This window comes from Phodopus roborovskii, unplaced genomic scaffold, assembly GCF_943737965.1.
Source record: "Phodopus roborovskii unplaced genomic scaffold, PHOROB, whole genome shotgun sequence".
In the NCBI taxonomy this organism is placed as follows: Eukaryota; Metazoa; Chordata; class Mammalia; order Rodentia; family Cricetidae; genus Phodopus; species Phodopus roborovskii.
In genome coordinates, this window is record NW_026126651.1 from 1,192,635 (window position 1) to 1,212,870 (window position 20,236).

Consider the following 20,236-nt stretch of genomic DNA (forward strand, 5'->3'; position numbering starts at 1 on the left):
CCCTGCCCCAAGCAGACAATAAAAGATAGGGCAGTGAGGGAGACTCTCAGAGAAGATGGTGCTGTACGAAACCCAAATGAAGTGAGAGTTTCTGTGTAGAAGGGCCCTGAGCAGAAGCATGCCTGCTATGGTGGGGGGGAGGGGGAGTGGCCAGCGTGGCTGGAGCATAGGATGTGACCAGTATTGAGGTTAGGGTGGGGGAGCCAAGTGGGTTGTTTGGGTGAGACCTCTTGGGTGATTTCAAAGACCTAGTTTAGCTCAAAGAGTCATAGGAGTGCTAAGTGACGGAGAGGGGTGTGTATGTCCCCCACTGCCTCCCACCTGCCTTCTACTCTTTATGGATCCGACGGAGAGTGCAATTAAGACAGCCGCAGGGAACTGGGGATGAGGGCTCCGAGCTTAAAAGCGTCTTTATGCAAGCATGAGGACCTAAGTTCAAATCCCAAGAACCCATGTGGTAGCATGAATGTGTAATCCCGCTGCTCCTACGGGGAGATGGGAAGTAGAGACAGGGACATCCTCCAAACTCATGGACCAGCCAGCCTGACAGAGATAGCATCAAACAAGATGTCTCACACGAGGTGAAAAGCAGCACTGTCTTCTGACCTCCACATGGGCACAGTCATCCACAGGCACACATGCACACGTCATACACAGTCCATTCCCACACGCAGACACACATGCACAAATACAGGCCTGGAATGGAATCTGAGGTCAGTCAGCAGCCACGTGACCTTGAGCCATGCAGAGAGCCGAGTGCAGTGATTTCTGACCAGTGGGCTCCCTTCTGAAGCTCAGTTCCTGGCACACAACACAAGGAGCCCCTCACAGAGCCCAGAGGTGCTTCTGTCTAGCCACATCTGGAGCCCAACCCCCTTAGCAGGAGACAGCTACTGGAATCTGGTAGTAGGAACCAGAGAAGTGTTATTGCTTCAATATGAATCAATGTAAAATTACTAGAGATAGATTTTTTTGCGTCCTAGGTCCATGAAACTTCTTATTTATTTATATATTATAGTGCTGCAGATTGAACCCAGGACTTTGCACATGCTAGACAGGCAACCTACACTGAGCCACACCCTATCCCCTCACTGGGGGATTCTAGGCAGGGGCTCTACCACTGGTCTACATCACAAGCTAAGTTGTTACTTTTTATCTTGAGACTGTATTTTGCGAAGTTGCCCAAGCTGATCTTGACCTTATAATTCTCCTGCCTTAGGTTCTCAGATAAATTAGGATGACAGGTGAGCCACCAGGCCTCGCTTCTCGCTCCAACTGGCCACATTTAAAGAGTGAGTTACACTGTCGAAGGACTGCTGTCCTGGGTAGTGCTAGTTTAGGCCAGACTGTTTCTGAAGTCTTCAGCTAACCGCTGTGTTACTGATGCTAACTTACTTACTATATGCATTTTCCTTTCCTCCTGGACCCCTGGCTGTCACTCTCAGGAGACCTGTGCCAGGATCCTCCTTTATCGTGGAGCAAGCAAGGATGTGAAAAATAATAACGGACAGACACCCTTCCAGGTCTGAGGTTCGGGGTTAATAGGCAGTTGCAGGGACTGAGAGAGGGGACACAGAGAACCTAGGGGATTAGAGGAATGTTGATGAGGGATGCTGTGGGGGAGCGTGGTCTGGGGGAAGGGAGAGGGGCGGGCCAGTCTGGGGAAAGGGAGAGGGGCGGGCCAGGCTGGGGGAAGGGAGAGGGGCGGGCCAGTCTGGGGAAAGGGAGAGGGGCGGGCCAGTCTGGGGAAGGGAGAGGGGCGGGCCAGTGGAGTGGAAGGCTGGATTAGAGGGAGTAAAGGTAGATCCTGTCCTTGCTCTGTCCTGAGCACCTGCATCCCTGCACCCCTCCCACAGGTGGCTGTGATTGCTGGGAATTTTGAGCTTGGGGAGCTGATCCGGAACCATCGGGAGCAGGATGTGGGTGAGTGAAAAGGGGTTGTACTGAAAGAGGAACTGAGCGCTCATGTTGGGGATCACAGAGTTGGTGGCCCGAGGGAAGGGTGCCAGGGTGGGACTCAGACTCCTCAGAGTTCCAAAGTGTCTGAGGACTGGTGGGGGAGCGACTCAGCATCACCTCCACTTTCTCATCTCTACCTTTCTCTCTCTTCCACCGCCTCTTGCCCTCCTGGTCCCTGTCTGCCTCTGTTTCCCCAACCTGCCTGCCCGTCTTCACCACTGTTCACTCTCAGTGCCCTTCCAGGAGTCCCCCAAGTATGCAGCCCGGCGTCGGGGGACCCCAGGCTCAGGGCTGACTGTACCTCCAGCGCTGCTGCGGGCTAACAGCGACACAAGCATGGCGCTGCCCGATTGGATGGTGTTTTCAGCCCCAGGGGCCGCATCCTCTGGGACCCCTGGCCCTACCTCAGGACCCCAGGGCCAGTCACAGCCCCCAGCCCCCAGCACTAAGCTCAGCAGCGGAACCCTCCGAAGTGCCAGCAGCCCCCGAGGTGCCCGGGCACGCTCCCCATCCCGAGGGAGACATCCTGAAGATGCCAAGAGACAGCCTCGAGGCCGGCCCAGGTAGGCAGGACTCAGGCCCCCAGCCCCTGGCCCAGCCATTCTAGCACCCACACAGCCAGCCCAGCTGCCCACCTCCTGTCCCGAGCGTGGCGGGTCCCCTACTAATTGTCTCATGGGTAGAATGAGGCTGTTAGGGATGCTTGGCCTCATTCCTGGCATGGATGGGGTGAGATGGGACACTAAAAGAAAAAGCCTGCAGCCTGTGAGCACAGACGGATGGCAGGTAGGGAGAGAGGAAAGAATGTGCAGAGGGGCTTAGGGTGGGTAGCAACGTCCAAGAAATTCAGGGAGGGGAAGCTGGGAGCTGAGGGAGCAGGAGAAGGGACCACTCTATGGTAAGGATGCTAGGAAGAGAGGAAGGCTCACAGGGTGTGTCCCAGGTCCCAAGGAAGTGGAGAAGGCTGGGGACAGTTGGCTGTGGCCTTGGACCTGCCCCAGGAGGCCAATGAAAGCTCCTGGGCGGGGGTGGGGTTGGGGGGGAGGGGTGGGGGAGGGGACGTACCAGCACAGGTTCAGGAAGCTGAATCAGGCTGCATTGTGCAGGCCATGGGAGGGATGCAACTGGGAGCCTGAAGACAGGAGATGGGGTGCAGGGTGCAGCTGGTCTCCCAAGGACACCAGAGCTTGGCAAAGCACTCGCCCCTTGTCCCCACCCTGACTCTCTGCCTTCCGTCCACCCAAGGACCCTTGTCTCCCAGAAGTGCCCTGTCCCTCCGCTCCCCTGCCTCTCACTACTTCTGTGTGTGCAGCTCCAGCGGGACACCCCGAGAAGGGCCAGCTGGGGGAACTGGGGGCTCAGGGGGCCCTGGGGGCTCCCTGGGCAGCAGAGGCAGACGTAGGAAGCTCTATTCAGCGGTACCCGGACGCTCCTTCATGGCCGTGAAGTCATACCAGGCGCAAGGAGAGGGGGAGATCTCTCTGAGTAAAGGCGAGAAGATCAAAGGTGACAGGGCAGGGCTGGGCGGGCCCAGGGTGAGGGGATCTCGCTCTGGGACTTTAGAGAGCCCTGGGAGGCCCCTCTGGCTTGGGGGAGAGGGAGGCCCTATGTGGGACAGAGTCAGGAGGAAGAGAGGAGCTGAGCATTGGAGACACCTTTACTTTGGTGGGCTGGATGGGAGCTTCTTAATTTTCTTTCTTTTTGTGTGTGCGTATGTCCATGGTGTAGGTGCATATATGCAAGAGTGTTTTAACGTGTATGAGCACATGTGTGTGCTGGTGTTTGTGCACGTGTGTAGAGGCCAGAGGTAGACATTGGGTGTCTTCCTCAATTTCTTTCCACATCCCTTTTTGGGACAGGGTCTCTCACTGAACTCAGCCAGGCTGGCTATCCAGCAAGCTCCAAGAACCCTCCTGTCTCTGCTTTCTGTGCTGGGGATTCAGACAGTCACAGCTGCACCTGGCCTTGTGTGTGGGTTCTGGGGATCCAAACTCAAGCCCCTGTGCTGGCACAGCAGTCAGTTTTCCTACTGGGCCATTTTCTCAGCTCCGGGAGCTTTTCTTCTTGAGGCGGGGGTCTCTTGTTTCTTTCCCAAGCTCTCCTCAAACTCACTTAGTAACACAGGTTCACTTTGAGCTTTGGGTCACCCTGCTTCTGCTTCCTGAGTGCTGAAATTACAAGTGCCCACGTCTGACTGTCTCCGGAGGGCAGTGATTGCAGCCCTCACAGCATGGGCAGTGTGCATCCTCGATAAATGGGTGCCTTGGACATAGGGGACCATGTCGAAGGCAATATAATTCCCATCAAATAGAGGCTAATTCTCTGCCAGAGTCTTGTGTATCAGGAGCGCTGCAGTGTAGCAGCTGAGCAGCAGGCTGTCCCACCACCTCTTAGAGGAAACTTCTCTGAGCCCTGGTCTCACTGTCTTTAAAACAAGACTCTACGCGTAATCATGAAAGTGCCTAAGGCTCTTAGGCCCAGAGAAAGACCAGCAATGGCTGGGCAAGCAAGGAGGCTCCTTCCAGGGGACATAGCTATGACGGAGGCCTGGTAGGGTGTTCACAGGTTCTCATCCAGGAAACTGCATCTTTTATGGACTTAGGGTTCTGTTTTCCCATAGCATACAAGGATAGGGGAGTCAGTGTGCATGTGTATGTGTGTGTATGTATGTGTACCTATTATCTATTATATATGTATACAGCATGTAACTTTTAATCTAACCTCCAATCTACCTATTAGCTGTATCTATATTATGTACCTAATAACCTCCCATACATCTACTCATATACCATCTGCATATCTATCAATCTGTTAACCTAGCAATCTATGTGTCTATCAGTCTTGAGGTAGGGTGTCACGCTGTAGCCCAACATAGCCTTGAACTCACACTGTAGCCAAGACTTGCCTTAACTGTCATCAGTCTTCTTGCCTCAGCCCCTGAGTGCAGGGATGGCATGCGTGAACCAGCTTTGGTTTTTTAACATTCTAACATTTGTGTAGAAAATCCTTCCATGGCCTCTGTGTGTCCTCAGCTACTAGGTGCTTCAAATTTCAGGGATATCTGGGTGTCCTGTTCATTACCCAGTTCATATGCTGTTATCTGGGCTCTCTCCAGACACCGTCTTCTCTTCCCTGCCCCCATTAAAAAAGGTGCTTATTTTTATGAGTATATATACACGGTGCCTATGCCCGTGTGAACATGGAGGCTGCCATCTGCCTGTTCCTTTGAGGCAGAGTCTAGACTGAAAGCCAGCAAGTCCCAGCAATCCTTCTGTGCCCACCCACTTAGAACTGGGACTATAGGTACTCATGGGACACTTAGCTTGTCTCACTGGTGCCGAGTCCTGAACTCAGGTCCTGATGATTACACACAATTGTTCCTAACCACTGAGCCATCTCTCCAGCCCTACTTCCATTTATGAGAGCTCGTTTAGAGTTCTAGCAGGAGGGTGCAAACACTCTCATACCCTGAATTGAAGGATGGCTCTCCTCTGCGTGGGAGGGTCATTCTCTTAGACTGAGTGCACATTCAGGAGGGATGCACATGGAATGATGAGAGAGGAAGGGGACACCTGGCTAGCCAGCCAAGCCAGCCAAGCCAGCCAAGCCAGCCAGATCAACCCTGGGAACCAATGGGGTGTTATAGCTGGGTTGACTTCATATCCACCTCACTATGTTTTAGAGTATTTATTTATTTTTAGTTTATACGTGTGCATGCTTCGCCCACGTGAATGCATGCGCATACCCAGGGCTGTGGAAGCCAAAAGAGGGTATCCGATCCCCTGAGCTGTGAGCCAAGAGTTCTTTCCTGGATGCTAAGAACAGAAGCAGTGCTCCAACCTCCGCCTCCCCATTTTCTTGAGCCCAGGACTCACTATTATAGGCCTGGTTGTCCTTAGACTTGCAGTAATCCTCCTGTATCAGCCCCTGGAGTGCCAGGGATAAAGGATATGCACCCCCCCATGCCTGGCCTCTTTTGTCCCCTTGATCAATACTCCACTGTAGGTGTTCCTCCAAGGGCTGCAGGTCAGGAAGCTCTCCTAGGACAGGAACTACATGGTTGTGTCCAGCTGTCTGTCCTGGTAACTGGCACTTGATCAGCTCTCATTCGGTGTTTCTGTAAGCAAATAATTGAGCTCAAGTCTAAGCAGCCAGGCATGACAGAATGGACTGAGAGCCCAGGTCCCTGAATGATCTATTGTCTACTTGCATCTATGGCCTGAGGTCCCCTCTCATGCCATTGCCCCAGATGCTTGGAGAGGGGCAGGTGTATAGGGAGAAGTGTCCAGGGACCTCATGGCAGCTCCTAGTGTAATCCGAGCTCTGGCGGAGACTTTTCAAGTGTGACCTCAGCATATTTGAGTGTGTGTGTGTGTGTGTGTGTGTAGCTATGTGTACAGTTGTGTGCTTATACATGTAGAAACTAGAAGTCAACCTTGGGTGGCGTTCCTCAGGACCAATCTTTCTTGCTTTTTTGAGAACCCGGAAATTTGTCAAGTAGGCTAGGCTGGCTGGCCAGCAAGCCCCAGGGATCTACCTGTCTGTACCTTCCCACAGTGAGAGTACAGTTTTTACCACCATGTCCAGCTTTTCCCATGGGTTCTGGAGGGTTGAACTCAGGTCCTCATGCTTGTGAGATAGGTACTTCATTTACTAAACCATATTCTAGCCCTTCAACTTTTTTTTCAGTAGTTGGAATTGAATTCAGGAGGCAAGCATTCCACCATTAAGTTAAGCAACCCAGTACCTCACTAAGAGCTCTACGACTGAGCAACACCTCAGTCCTTCACTGGGGGAGTCTAGGCAGGGGCCCTACCATTGAGTCATGTTCCTAGCCCTTCTATGACTTTCCATTCTGGGACAGGCTCTCACTAAGTGCCATGGGTTGAACTCACTCTGTAATCCAGGTACATCTAGAATTCGCCATCTCTCTGCCTCAGCCTTCTGAGCACCTAGGGTGACAAGCCTGTGCTACCAGCCCAGCTTGACTTCAAACTTTTTAACCTAGAAGGAGTTGAGGACTGAGTGGAGGAGGGGTAGGTGAAGGACCAAGTACAGGCAGAGTTGGGGAAAATACCAGAGATACAGAAAAGACAGTGTGTCTGTTGCTATTAGCAACAGTATTGAGGTCCTTGGATGGGAATTCAGACACACACTAGCCACTCAAAGCTTTATTCCTGGAACCCCACAGGCTTGTGTTCGAATTCTGCCATGCCACTAACTAGCCTTGTGACCTGGGGGAGGTGGCAAGTGGCATTAGCTCTCTGAGCTTCGGTTTCTTCGTCACTAAGATGGGGTTAGTAAATAGCCCCTCTCAAGTTCTAGCCTGGAGTGAGAGTTTGGTTTCCTTGCCATATCTCCACTTTAACACCGGACAGGGAGCAGGATGGTGATGGGTGGCAGGACAGGTCTGCGAAAGGGCTGAGCGTTGCCGCTTGGGAGGGGGGGGGAATGCAAAAGGGGCCTTCTGCAGCAGAGAGGGAAGAGCTGTGCAGAGAGTAGAGAGCAGAGAGCAGCCATCTGAGCCACAGGGCTTTGGAGGAGCGAGCCCTGGGCTACAGGTGGAAACCCAAAAGGGCGGAGGCCAAGGTAACCCGTAGGGGCGGGAACCACTGTAGACCTGCCCCTAATCAGGAGAACCACGCCACAGAACCCAGTCTGCTCCCCAAGCCTACCTGCTCCTCGGGTTCAGGAAGCTCATATACAAGAGTATCGCAGCTTGGTTCTCTCCCATTCCTCAGACCTTCCGGGTTTGGTTTTGAGGCAGGGTCTCTTGTAGCCCAGGCTGACCTTTGAACTCTCTAGTCACTGAAAATGACCTTACAGTCCTCATCCATCTGCCTCCACCATAACAGTTTGTTTGGAGGGTGAGGGTGGCGTGTGCACACTTGTGTACAGGTGCACATATGCAGAGGCCTGCTGAATCTGCCTTATTCCCGTAAGACAGGGTCTCTCAGAGGACTTGGAGCTAGGCTAGTGGCAAGCAAGCCCCAGTGGTCCCCTGATTCCTAACAGCCGAGTCAATGTCCTGTGTGTGGCTACACTCAGCTGTTGTTTTAACATGGCTGCTTGCATCCAAACTCTGGTCCTTAGGGTTGAACAATAAACATCCGTGCCCCCTGAGTCATCTCACCACACCATACCACACTAAGTTTTTGAGTTTTTGTTTTGATTTTTGATAAGGTCTTGTGATATAGCCTCAAATTTACACAAATCATGCACCAGCTATGTTTTAAATATTTTATTTTATTTTACTTCATGTATATGATCACTTTGCCTATGCGTCTGTACACCACTTGTGTGCTCCTGAAACTGGAGTTACAGACAGACATGTGGGTGCTGGGAATTGAACCCAGATCCTCTGAAAGAGCAGCCAGTGCTCTCAACTTTTGAGCCATCTCTCCAGCATACGGTCAGTACCCTTAACTGCTAACCCATCTCTCCAAGCCCCATGCCTCAAATATGTCTTAAGGACATCTTTGGGTGTTGGGATAACAGGACGCTGTGCACCAAGTGTGTTGAAAGCAAAAGAGAGGCCTAGAAACCTCAAGAAGGAGCTGGCACCCAGTTGTCGGAGGACTGGGCTGGCACCACACACACTAGATTTGGTGGTGCACACCTGTCATCCCAGCCTTGAGGAGGTGAAGGCGGTGAATCGGGTCACAATCATCTGTAAAGTGAGTTCTAGGCCAACCTAAAATACATGAGAATTTGTCTAAAAACTATAGTGGGACAGGGGAGGAGGAGGGAGAGGAGAGGAGAGAGAGAGAGAGAGAGAGAGAGAGAGAGAGAGAGAGAGAGAGAGAGAGAGAGAGAGAGAGAGAGAAGAAGAAGAAGAAGGAAAGAACGCTCAAAACCTTTCCCTGTCCCTGCTGTCCTATTCAGTGCTCAGCATCGGGGAAGGAGGCTTCTGGGAAGGCCAGGTCAAAGGTCGAGTTGGCTGGTTCCCCTCTGACTGCCTAGAAGAGGTAGCAAACCGCTCCCAGGAGGGAAGACAAGGTAACAAGAAACGGTCTCCATCACACCCTACAATCTTCCTGTCTCTCATGTGCCCCCCCATGAGGGTGCAGGAGTCTTGGGGTAGGCTGGAACTTGCTGTTTACAAAGTGAGGGACCAAGACTTTTTGTCCCTACAGAAAGCCGAAGCGACAAGGCAAAGAGACTCTTCAGGCATTACACAGTGGGCTCCTATGACAGCTTCGATGCCCCAAGGTAAATGTCCTCACACCCTTAGGTGCCCCTCCACTCCCAGCTCCCTTCACACCCCACACTGTAGGGCCTCTCCCTCATCTTGGTCAACTTGAAAGTTGGGAGAAGGCAGAGTTCTGTTAATGAACAACCCAATCCCAACTCTCCCCTAGCAGCTACTGAGACCATCTAATTTGGGGATACCCAAAACATGGGTTGGGGTGTCTGGGGGCCCCAGGTTCTTGTGTGGAGGCTAGTTAGCATCCCTGGCCTCCTTCCTGTTTCCCTGTCTGTGTGCAGTCCCCATACTGTGGACATGTGTACAGCCTGTGTGTCATACAGTGTGGGGGGGTGGAGCCAGCTGGACCCCATGGGTGGGGACCGAGAGAAGGGCACACTGACACCTGTCCCCTCCTTGGCTGCTGGCTGACTTGCTTCTGAAGTCTGATCGATGGGATTGACTCAGGGAGGTGAGAGGCGGGTAGGGTGGGGATTGGGCCAGGACGGGGTGCTTGTATATGGAGATGACAGTGCATATGTGTGCATGACCAGAGTTGAGGAGCCCCAGTGTGTGGACGTTGTCTGTCTCTGCATGACGAATCCGCGTGCATGCACAGGCAGAAGGCCCTGGGTCGGACATCACTGTAAATGCACCCTAACCAAGGCTGTATGCTGCGGTCCTCGGCACACAGGGCTGCATTTGTCGGTTTTGACTGTGTGACTGCCTTTGCACATGGACAAGCACGGCCAGAGATGTCCATGTGTCTGCTCACGTGTGAACAGGTGACAGATCGCTCCCTGCCCCGTCCCTGTGTGTGCTCTGGTGTTCCCAGTGTGTGTGTGTGTGTGCCTTCTCTTCTATGATTGGCCTGGAATTCAGAACCTGGAATGCTGCGGGAGGGAAGGGCAGAGGAGGGGCAGACTCCAGGAGTCCAGGGCTCTGCTGTGGGGAAGGGATGCCCTAACCCAGGGTCTGCGAGACCACACCCTCCTCTGCCGCCCCATCCCACCCCAATCCAGGGAAGGGTCTCCTTGTTCACAGTATCCTTCCATTAAATGTGTCCAAACCTGTGTCTGTGTTCTGCCAGTGGGGGAAAGGTCTGGGTTGGGGGAGGAAAAAGGAATGATATCATGGCTGGGGACAGGGTGGGGCTGGGGTGCCAGCCACCCTTCGTCCCAGGGTCTGAGGCGAATCATCTTGTGCCTGTTCACCGGGTACGTCTCTGGCTCTGGGCACCGGGTGAGTATGGAGGCTCCCTCTACCCCAAGTTAGCCTCTCTGGGGGGGGGTCTCGCCTGGACCCGAGTCTTGGGGGGGGGGTCTCTTGCTTCAAAGACTGAGTGAGAAGGGATCTCTTTCAACCCTAGTCTCCATCCTCCCTTTCTTATTACTGCCCTGTCTTGAAGCCTTGCCATTTCTTCTGTCCCTTCTCTGCCTCTCCTGGAGCTGAGATCCAAGTGCCCCTTCGATAATGCCTTCCCTCTGCTCTGCCTGACCCAGTCTGCAGTGAAGTGCCTTGTGTGCTCATACTCTGCATCTTATGCTGTTCCCCAGCATCCCAGCTAGAGCTGGACGATGCTGCTTGCTTGTGTACCTACCTGGTGGGGTGTGCCACTCTCTCCTCCTACCTGGGGAGGGATGTGCGGTGGGGGTCCACGGCTCTGGGAGTTGCGGTGTGTGTCTCAGTACTCTCCGTTTCAGTGGTCTGGGTCCCAGTTTAGTGTCTTGGATGTCCCACCCCACCCCACCCCACCCTGCACCCTGCCTTCCCTTACTATGTTGGGGATGAGCTGTGTGTCTGTCTACGCTGAGGGTAGGCTGTTTGCCCTCTCTTAGGGAGAGGTCAGCCTCTCTCACCCTTGGGTGTCCCTTGCCCTGAAAGTGTGGTTCTGTCTGCTTGTCCACGCACATGGTGGCGAGGCATCTTATATGATGTGTGGCGCTGCGTCCTTCTCCCCGCGCTCCCGCTCTCTGGCTCGCTCTCTTTGCACCTGCGCGAGAGGACTCTGAAAAGGGGGGGTACAGCTGGGGGGGGACAGACCGGAAGTGACTCCCTCCCCCTCCTCGAGCCTTGCCCCTCCCCCTCCTCCCGCCAAAGGGGCCCCCGCGTTACCCTCCCCCGCCCGCCCCCCCCTCCTCCCGGCTGCCCGGCGCAGGACGCCAAGGGGTTAACGCGGGGCCGCTGCCGCCTCCGGAGCTGTCCGCGGTGCTGGAGCCTCAGCCATGCGCTGTCCCCCACGCGCCCCCCGCGGCATGTGAGCCCCCCGGGGCTGCCCGCCCTCCCGAAGGGGGGTGCGCGCCCCCTCCCCCGGCCCCTCCCCCCTCCCGGCGCGGGTCAGCATGAGGCGGGGCCTGGGGGCCCGGACACGGGGGTTCAGCCGAGCGGGGACGGGGACGCGGCGGCGGCGGCGACGGCGGCCGCGGTGGTGGCGGGGGCGGCCCGGATCGGGACCCGGGCCGGGGCCGGGGCCGCGGTGGCGATGGCTTTGTCTGCAGTCGGGGGTGGCCCCGGCGGGGGCGCCCTGCCCCAGCCGCCCCCTGCGCTCTCCTCCAGCTGGCCGGCGCTGGGGCCCCGGCGGCGCAGCGTCTGGTACATTTACAGGTAAAGGCGCGCCGCCCGCTCGCCCCTGGCACGACCATCCGCGCGTTCAGGGCCCCCAGCCCCGTCCACTTTCCTCTTCGCAGCCTCCCTTCTCTAGGCCTGAGCCCTCGCAGACCCCCTCTCAGCAGCTCAGCACCCGCCTCTCTTTCACCTCCCTCCTTCCTGTGCTTCAGACGCTGCCCCAGGGCCTCCTCGGTTCTCCACCAAGACTCTTTGCCCACCCCCAAAGAAAGACCCCACTACAGTTAGACTCTGCAGCCCACTCTTGCCCCTTCTGGCACCCCTAACTCCTCTACTCTCAGGAGCCCTTCCCCCAACACCCCTCCCCCAGATACCACAGGCCCCCATGCCTTCCATCTTCCGCATCCCCGCCCCTCTCTTCCAAGAGTCAGCAAGTCCCCCCATTCATACCCCTGTCTCCCATTCACAGTCGGTCCCCCACACACACCTCCATCACACAGACATCCCGCCCCCGGCCTTCCCTCCCCTCCTCTTTTTCCGCTGCGTGTCACTGTGCGGCTGTGCGTGTGTCAATGATGTGTGTTCCTGTGACCGCCTGCGTGTGTGAGGGACAGACAGAGATGGGGAGGCTGTGGGCTCCAAGCCCACCCCCCACCTATGTCCATCTGTGTGTCCCTGCGTGGGGGTGTCTGTCTCTGTGTGACTTGGAGCCATAGTGAGGCTGTCTGGGTACTGTGTGCGTATGCGCGCCTGTGTGTGTCTGTGTGCGCGCGCACACGTGTGTGTGTGTGTGTGTGTGTGTGTGTGTGTGTGTGTGTGTGTGTTAGAGTGCATCTGTCCCAGAGACTGCGGCTGTGTTTCCCAACACCCAACCTCCTACGCCTGGCCTGCCCCCTCCTCCCCCACCCCCAACCCCAGTTTGCTCTTGTGTTTCTGTCCCCACGTGCCCTGCTCCGTACCCCCGGGAGCCTGCATGGGGAGGAACGACCCTGGAGCTTGAGGTTCTGCCCTCTGCGGGGATGGGGGCACGTGGGCTGAACCTCGCCAAGCTTCTGCATGGGGCTCTGGCCCCTGCCTGTGTGCTGCTCTCTGCATGGGGACTGGGCCCGGCTTCCTGGCATGCAGGGGTTGTGTGCAAGCGTTGGAGAAGAGGCCTGCTGAGATGGGAATACAGGGAGGGAGCTGAGGACCGGAGGGAGCAATGTGGATGGCAGCCTGCTGCAGGCTGTGGCATCCTGAGTGGGCAAGAGGGACCTGGGGTGGGGGTGGGGAGCAGTCGCGCCGCAGTCTCCATGAGGGAACCAGCAAGCCCTGGAGACCTTCTCTGGGACACGAAGGGATGGCCTGGGGAAGGACATGGTGCCAGCTCCTGATGGGCAGGTAGTTGCCACCACATACGGTGGTGGTGCTGTGTGTGGACTGGGGTGTGTGGGGAGGGGGAGTCGTGGTGGGGGAGGGGGCAGGCTTGCTGGATAGAGTGGAAATGGGATGCGTGGGTACTGGAGAAGGGTTGGGTACCGGAGTTTAGGGGTGCTGTGTGCCAAGAAAGGTGCTGGGTGAGGATGGAAGGCAAGCAGTAGGAAAATGATTTGGGGGCGGGGACCGGGCACCAGAGCCTGGAGTTTGCAGGGAATGTGAGCGAAAGAGGCTGCTGGGAAAACCAGCCTGGTCCGTAGGGCCAGCTGCGGAAGAGGAAGAGAAAGCGCTTTCCTTGGCTGGCAGGGCAGGCAGTGGTAAAGGAACTTGTGGGCTACTGGGGGACACTGTGAGCTTCTCTGTATAGGAGGCAAAAAGAAATGTGGAGGGCTGGGGTAGGCAGGGGTGAGGAGGAGGCAGAAATAGGAAGAGAACCCTAGGAAGAAGGGATGAGCAGAGAGACTGGGTGCAGGGGTGGCCTCCTGGTCTATCCTAAGGGCACCCTCAGAGGGAGCTGGTGGGGTAATTTGGGGAAACATGGGGACACAGGATGGTGTGGAGTGAGGTGCAGAAGGAGGCTCACAGGGAGGAAGGATGGAGGCGCCTGCAGGAAGCTGAGAGGCAGGGAAGCAAGTAGGAGGTTTCGGGACGGGAGTGCCACATCTGGCAGGGGTACACAAAGAGCTGTGGGAAGAGAGACTTATGCAGGATGCTGGGGTCCCTGAGGGAGAGGGGCAGACGAGGGTGCTGTGGTAATGGAGGGGGTTGAGTGCTACTGGGTGTGTGACTTTCAGGAAGCCTAACGTGTGGTCTTGAGCAGGCCCTTGCTCTGTGCCTCGGTTTACCTGGCTTTAAAAATGGGAGCACTCGCAATCAATTCCACCCGGGAATGTTGTAATGTCTTAAATATTAAATGACCCAAAAGTGGTTGGCATTGCATGGGTCTTGATGCAGGGATGAGGAGGTGGCGGAAATACGAAGAGGACCCTTGGAAGAAGGGTGACTGGGTGCAGGGGTGGTCTTCCAGTATATTCTAAGGGCACCCTCAGACCAGCTGGCTGATGAGGTAATTTGGAGAAACATGAGGATACAAGATGGTGTGGACTGGCTGAAGTTAGGATAAACCCCAGAGGCTTGGAGGGCAGTTGGCGGTGTCATAGTTACAGATTCTATTGCTGTAACAAAACACTATGACCAAAAAGCAAGTTTGGGAGGGAAGGTTTTATTTGGTTTACACTTCCACAGTGCTGTTCATCACTGAAGGAAGTTGGAACAGGAACTCAAACAGAGAAGAATACTGGAGTCAGGAGCTGATGCAGAGGCCATGGAGATGTCATGCTTACTGACTTGCTCCCCATGGCTTGCTTAGCCTGCTTTCTTTCAGAGCCTAGGACTTCCAGCCCAGGGATGGCACCACCCACAATGGGCTAGGCCCTCCCCCATCAGTCACTGATTAAGAAAAGGCCTTACAGCAGAATCCTGTGAAGGCATTTTCTCAATTAAGGTTCCTTCCTTTCAGATAACTCTAGTTTGTGTGTCAAGTTGACCAGCCAGCATAGGGGTCTCCTGCTGAACTTTGGAGTAAATGTATGTGTTTGGGTGGTATAATCTGAAAAGAATTATAACTGCATTTACTCAAATATTCTCTTTTTGTTGTTGTTTGTCTTGTATTTTGAGACAGGGTTTCTCTGTGTAGCTTTGTAGACCTGGCTGGACTGAACTCACAGGTATCCGCCTGCCTCTGCCTCCCAAGTGCTGGGATGAAAGGCTTGTGCCACCACGGCCTGGCTTCCAAATATTTTCTTAGGTATTAAAGAATGTTACTTATTTGCTCGTATATGTGGTACGCACCTCAAATCCTAGCATTGGGGAGGCAAAGACAGGTGGATCTCTGTGGGTCTGAGGCCAACCTGGTCTATGTAGTGAGTTCCAGGACAGCCAGAGCTGCATAATGAGACCCTGCCTGGAAAACAAACATACAATGTTACTATGTGTCTCTGCAGAGTTTAACCTTTTCTGTGCCTTACTGCCCCACCTATAAAATGGAAATGGGTGGTAGTTAAGTCTTCTTCCTGGACTGGCTGTGAGGAGGTAACCCAGCGGGTCTGTTGGGAAGGGCTTTCTGGCCTTGGCATACAAACAAGAGGCTCCTATCTGAGGACAGGGTACATGGGAAAAGACTTGCGTGTAGAGCCGGGGCTGAAAGAGATTGCAGAGTTAGATGTGGTGGCTAACACCCATCGCCCCAATGCTTGGGAGGCTGAAACAGGAAGACTGATGGGAGTTGTAGAGCAGGCTGGGCTGCACAGAGAAACAGACTTCAGAGCATGGGGAAGGGTGAGGGTGGCGGGCATGCATGGATGACTGAAGGTGAATTTGCCTTGGGGAGGTGTAAAGGGGGAGTCTGAAGGGCATTGTTGCCTCATGGGGAGGTTCTTGGGAATGTGGAGAGGGTATCAGAGTAGTAAGGGCATAAGGGTTTAGGAGAGATTGTCACGGTGTGTCTGGATGAGACCTGCACAGAATATAGTCAGAGCCAAATTGCTGTGGCCTCTGAATAGCCTCCCAGACTGTCCATTCACCGCCTACCTCATCCTTCCTTCCAGCCTCCTTAGGCCCATCTCTCTCATCCCCCCTCACCCCTCCCCTTGCTTCAGCCCTTCAATCTGCTCCCAGCACCTGCTCCATGCAGCTTCAAAGACTTCTGGGGGGAATGGGGAGAGCATTTGGGGAGGAGGTGGGAACCTGTGGACAGGTTTGTTGGCTTCTGGGTGAGCGCAGTGGCTGGGATATGCTTCTGCATCGTGCATGATAGGGTGCCCATTAAGCACTACAAGGAGGGAGGCAGCACGCAGGCGTGTGCAGAACACCCACCGACGGGCGGGTGCGTGGGTTTTCACCGTGGAAGCCGTGGGGTCATGGGAGCTTACAGAGGCACTGATGGGGGGAGGTGGCGCTCGAATACAGTAGGCACACAATTAGGTGTTATCCCCGTATGCTGGGAGGTACTCAGAGGGCGTGTGATGGGAATACACTGATATCCAAGTGAGGGGAGTCAGAATCAGGGCATACTGGGATGTGTGGAGGTGTCACTGAAATATACTGGAGTGGAGGGCTGTTAGCTGAAGACGTGGGGGTGGGTAATTGGGGAGCCCGCATGGATATTATTGGAGTGGCTTAGACCCACACAAATCTAACTGGGACTTGGTGTGTGTGTGTGTGTGTGTGTGTGTGTGTGTGTGTGTAGTGGGGGATGTCTGAGCATTGCTGCATCACAGAGAGGGGGCATGGCACTAGTCCTGGGCTCTAGATGCTAACAAAGCCTGCCTGCCGCTGCTAAGAGGCACTGCAGTGCTTGTGTTCTGGAGTATTCTGGAAGGAACTGGCTTGAGGTAGAGAAGCTCAGGTGTCCCTGTCCATAGACTGGATGAACAGGAAGGGCTGTAGCTTGCTGAGGGGGTAGAGTGGTCCAGGATCTGAGGCTGCAGTGTAACCAACCTGAGCAAGCATGGAAATGAGCGCTATGATTGGAATTTTATTGGTTTCCTCTGTGTTTGTATCCTATAAGATGTACTGGTAAAATATTCAGCTTTAGAACTGACACCATATTCAGGGGGAATTGGTGTTTATTTTTTCCAATGCTGGAGATGAAACCCAGGGCCTTTGTGCATGTTAACCAGGAGCTCTACCACTGATCCATACCCCAGCCCCTCTCTGAGGGATTCTAGGCAGATTCTAGCAATAAGCCCTGAGCCCCCACTGGAGGATTCTAGGCAGATGCTCCAGCACTGAGCCACACCTGAGCCACACCTGAGCCCCTCACTGGGGGGACTCTAGGCAGATGCTCCAGCACTGAGCCACACCCGAGCCCCTCACTGGGGGACTCTAGGCAAGGGCATTACTGCTAAGCCATATCCCTGTCTCTCTTCCCACAATTCTGTCTTCAGACAGAGCCTCACTAAGTTGCTCAGGCTGATCTTAAGCTTTTGACCCTCCTTTCTCAGCAACCCCCACCAGTAGCTGACAGGCTTGCATCATCAGGACCGGTAATGGGTATGTGACCAAAGTGTATTGACAGCCTGCATGTGACATACTTGCAACTTATCAAGGGATGCGGCAGTCAGCACTGTCCCCCAGAGCTTTCAATAACTGACAGGAATGTTCTGTGTCATCAGGAACATCACGTTGCCACCATAACTGAGGAGCTGACACTTTAGATTTAATTTTGATTAATGTTGATTAAAGCAATAGCCATGTGCAGCTAGTGCTAACACACTGGACAGGGTAATGTAAACATGGTTTCAATTGGTCCTGGAGTTGTTCCTGTAGTAAAGGCGGTGAGATGTGTCATGACTTCACACCTTGGCCTGGTGGGCTCTGTGGTGTGGGCTCTGTGCTATACATACCCTGTGTGTGTGTAGCACGGCCTCTGAACTCCCTCACAGTCTCTTCAGGCAGGCCCCTGTGACAGGCTTGGAAACTGGAGCACAAAAGGTTAAAGTCATAGGTTCAAGGTCACAGACAGGAAGCAGCCAGCCGGGACCCAGGCAGGGCTGTGAGAATCCCGAGCCTCCTCTCTCACCCTGCTGGCTGCCTGGTGCACCGTGGGCTCAGTAACAGCTCTGCTGAATGGATGGGTGGATGGATTCACGGAAGGATGAATGAGGAAAGAGTGGGTGGGAGCAAGCGCACCCCAGGCTTTGAGGGGGTGTCGTGAGCTTAAGTACAGACTGGTTGGGGTGGGGAACTGCAGTGAATGGCCTCCACGCAGGGGCTGGGGCACCCTGTGACTGGGTGGGGCACCAACTCTGCACCTCATGCGCCCTCTCCTCCCCCATCCCTTCCTCCTGCCTCCTGCCAGTGATTACATCATCAAGGAGAAGACAGTCTTACTGCAGAAGAAGGACAGTGAGGGGTTCGGGTTCGTCCTCCGGGGGGCCAAGGGTGAGTGCTGGCCGGGGAGGGGAAGGGGGATCCTCTCTGACCCAAGAAGCAGGGCCTGGATAGGGAGGTTGGAAAAAGAGAAGGGAGCCCCCCCACAAAGACCCTTAAGCCCACCCATTGCCCCACCCTGGGGTGCTGGTCCCTCAGCTCCTGTGAGTCCTTTGTGACTTGGGTCTGAGCCCCATCCCCTGCTCGGCCTCTCCACCCCCTCCCCTCCGACCCCGCCGGCTCCTCCCCGTCTGCAGCGCAGACCCCCATCGAGGAATTCACCCCCACCCCGGCCTTCCCGGCGCTGCAGTACCTCGAGTCTGTGGACGAGGGTGGCGTGGCATGGCGGGCTGGACTGCGAATGGGAGACTTCCTCATCGAGGTGAGCCCCAGCCACACTGTCCTTCTGGGACCCTGGGAAAACCCCTAGCCCACGAACTGTGCTGCTCTGGCCACCCCTCCAGCCCATTCAGTTAACGGAACCATCCCATCCAGCAACTCTTCCTGGACCCTTGGAAGGTGCCCATGCTCCTGTGGTGGCTCACACCTGTCATTCCAGCTAGTCATTCCAGGAAAGCCGCCACTACCACCAGTTCAAGGCTAGCCTGGGCTACCTAGTGAGTTCCAGGTCAGCCTGGACCACAGAGCATACTGTACCTAAAAATTAAAATTTAAAAGTATTGTCCCCCAACATAAGCAGTACAGGGACATGAAGGGTGTAGAGGTGACTAGGGGGTGCAGGTCAGCCCACTTGGGGACACAGGAGTTATAGGCAGCCATGGAAGGGTTATACGGGTGAGAAAGGGTGTGGTAGGAGGTCGCTCTGTTGGGGACTCTAGAGCTGAAAGTCTTCTGCCCTTCCTTTATGTCACAGGTGAACGGACAGAATGTCGTGAAGGTTGGCCACCGGCAGGTGGTCAACATGATCCGCCAGGGAGGCAACACACTGATGGTCAAGGTGGTGATGGTGGCCAGAAACCCAGACATGGACGAAGCCGCTCACAAAAAAGGTTCTTATCGCCACTGTGCCCTGCCTGGTTAGTAGAGAGCTGGCCTGGCACACGGCACACACCGAGCCCTGGGCTCCAGCCCCAAAGCTGCAGTGAGGGGCATCGTGGCGCACACCTGCAATCCTATCCCTCCGGAGGTGGAGGCAGAGGATCAGAAGTGCGAGGTCATCCTGGGCTACTTAGCAATTTGAGCTAGCTCAGGCTACACGAGACTTTGTGTCAAGAGGAGAAAGGGACTTCTCCAGCCACCAAACTAAGACTCTTAGGGCCACTCCTCAAACCCCCCCCCCCGCAAGGCCCTCCTTCCTCCTCAACGCCTCTCCGGGGGAGAAACTGAGGCAGAGAGGGCTCAGCATGCTGGGGCGCTGTTCTCAGAGCTCTGGAAGCAAGTGAAAGGGTTGGGTGCCAGGGGTCTTCTCCCTGCGGCCACTGACACCTCCCACCCACCCCCACCTTTCCAGCATCCCAGCAGGCTAAGCGGCTCCCGCCCCCAGCCATCTCCCTGCGTTCCAAGTCTATGACCTCAGAGCTGGAGGAAATGGGTGAGCCTACGGGGCTGCCGGGGCCGAGGGCCAGGGGCGGCCAGGGGCCAGGGGCTGGACCACCCTTGACTTTGTCAGTGTTGTTAGTCACGAGGGGTCCTTGTCCTCCTCCTGTCCCGCCCCCCCTCCATGTCCCTGGGCCAGGTTCTGTGGCCTGCCTGTGTGTCACTGGGGAGTTTTTTGAGTCTCCCGTCTGCCCTCTTGTATCTCTGTTTCTCTGTCCCTAGTCTGGGGGGGTCTGTATATGTCCCTCTGCCATGGGTCACTCTCCTCCTGCCCCCTCCCCCTTCTACTCCTGGCTCCCTCGACCAACAGAGGAAGGTTAGCTGCTCCTTGCAGGCAGAATCTCATGACCTGGGGTGGGTCTCATTTTCCCCTAACCTGGGGCCACTTGGGCAGATGACTGACTATTCCACTATCTGGGTCCCTAAGGAGGTGGGCAATTCCAAAGAGGGGTCCCTCACCTCCCCTGGTGTCCTAACTCTTGGCTCCTCTGCTGTCTACCCCTGGGCTAGTCTCCCCCTGGAAGAAGAAAATTGGTGAGTGGGCTCAGGTCTGGTGGGAGGGTCCCAGTCTCCCAACCCCAGCGGCGGATTTACCCTTCCCCTGACCCCAGCCCCTCACTG

The 20,236-nt window shown here is 55.3% G+C and overlaps 1 protein-coding gene across 4 annotated transcripts in view; it reads left to right on the top strand.

Moving 5' to 3' along the window:
* The window catches only part of Shank1 (SH3 and multiple ankyrin repeat domains 1), a 47,079-nt gene that overhangs the window by 14,385 nt on the left and 12,458 nt on the right, over window positions 1–20,236 (top strand). For 2 of the 4 annotated variants that reach the window (XM_051174122.1, XM_051174121.1), the window contains exons 9-20: window positions 1,446–1,523; window positions 1,857–1,923; window positions 2,192–2,522; window positions 3,272–3,465; window positions 8,845–8,958; window positions 9,096–9,171; window positions 9,591–9,617; window positions 17,988–18,070; window positions 18,316–18,440; window positions 18,933–19,068; window positions 19,530–19,610; window positions 20,126–20,149. In XM_051174122.1, the coding sequence (XP_051030079.1) occupies window positions 1,446–1,523; window positions 1,857–1,923; window positions 2,192–2,522; window positions 3,272–3,465; window positions 8,845–8,958; window positions 9,096–9,171; window positions 9,591–9,617; window positions 17,988–18,070; window positions 18,316–18,440; window positions 18,933–19,068; window positions 19,530–19,610; window positions 20,126–20,149 (1,336 nt within the window). The remainder of the gene's footprint in view (window positions 1–1,445; window positions 1,524–1,856; window positions 1,924–2,191; window positions 2,523–3,271; window positions 3,466–8,844; window positions 8,959–9,095; window positions 9,172–9,590; window positions 9,618–17,987; window positions 18,071–18,315; window positions 18,441–18,932; window positions 19,069–19,529; window positions 19,611–20,125; window positions 20,150–20,236) is intronic. The other 2 variants (XM_051174123.1, XM_051174124.1) reach the window with 2 other exon arrangements.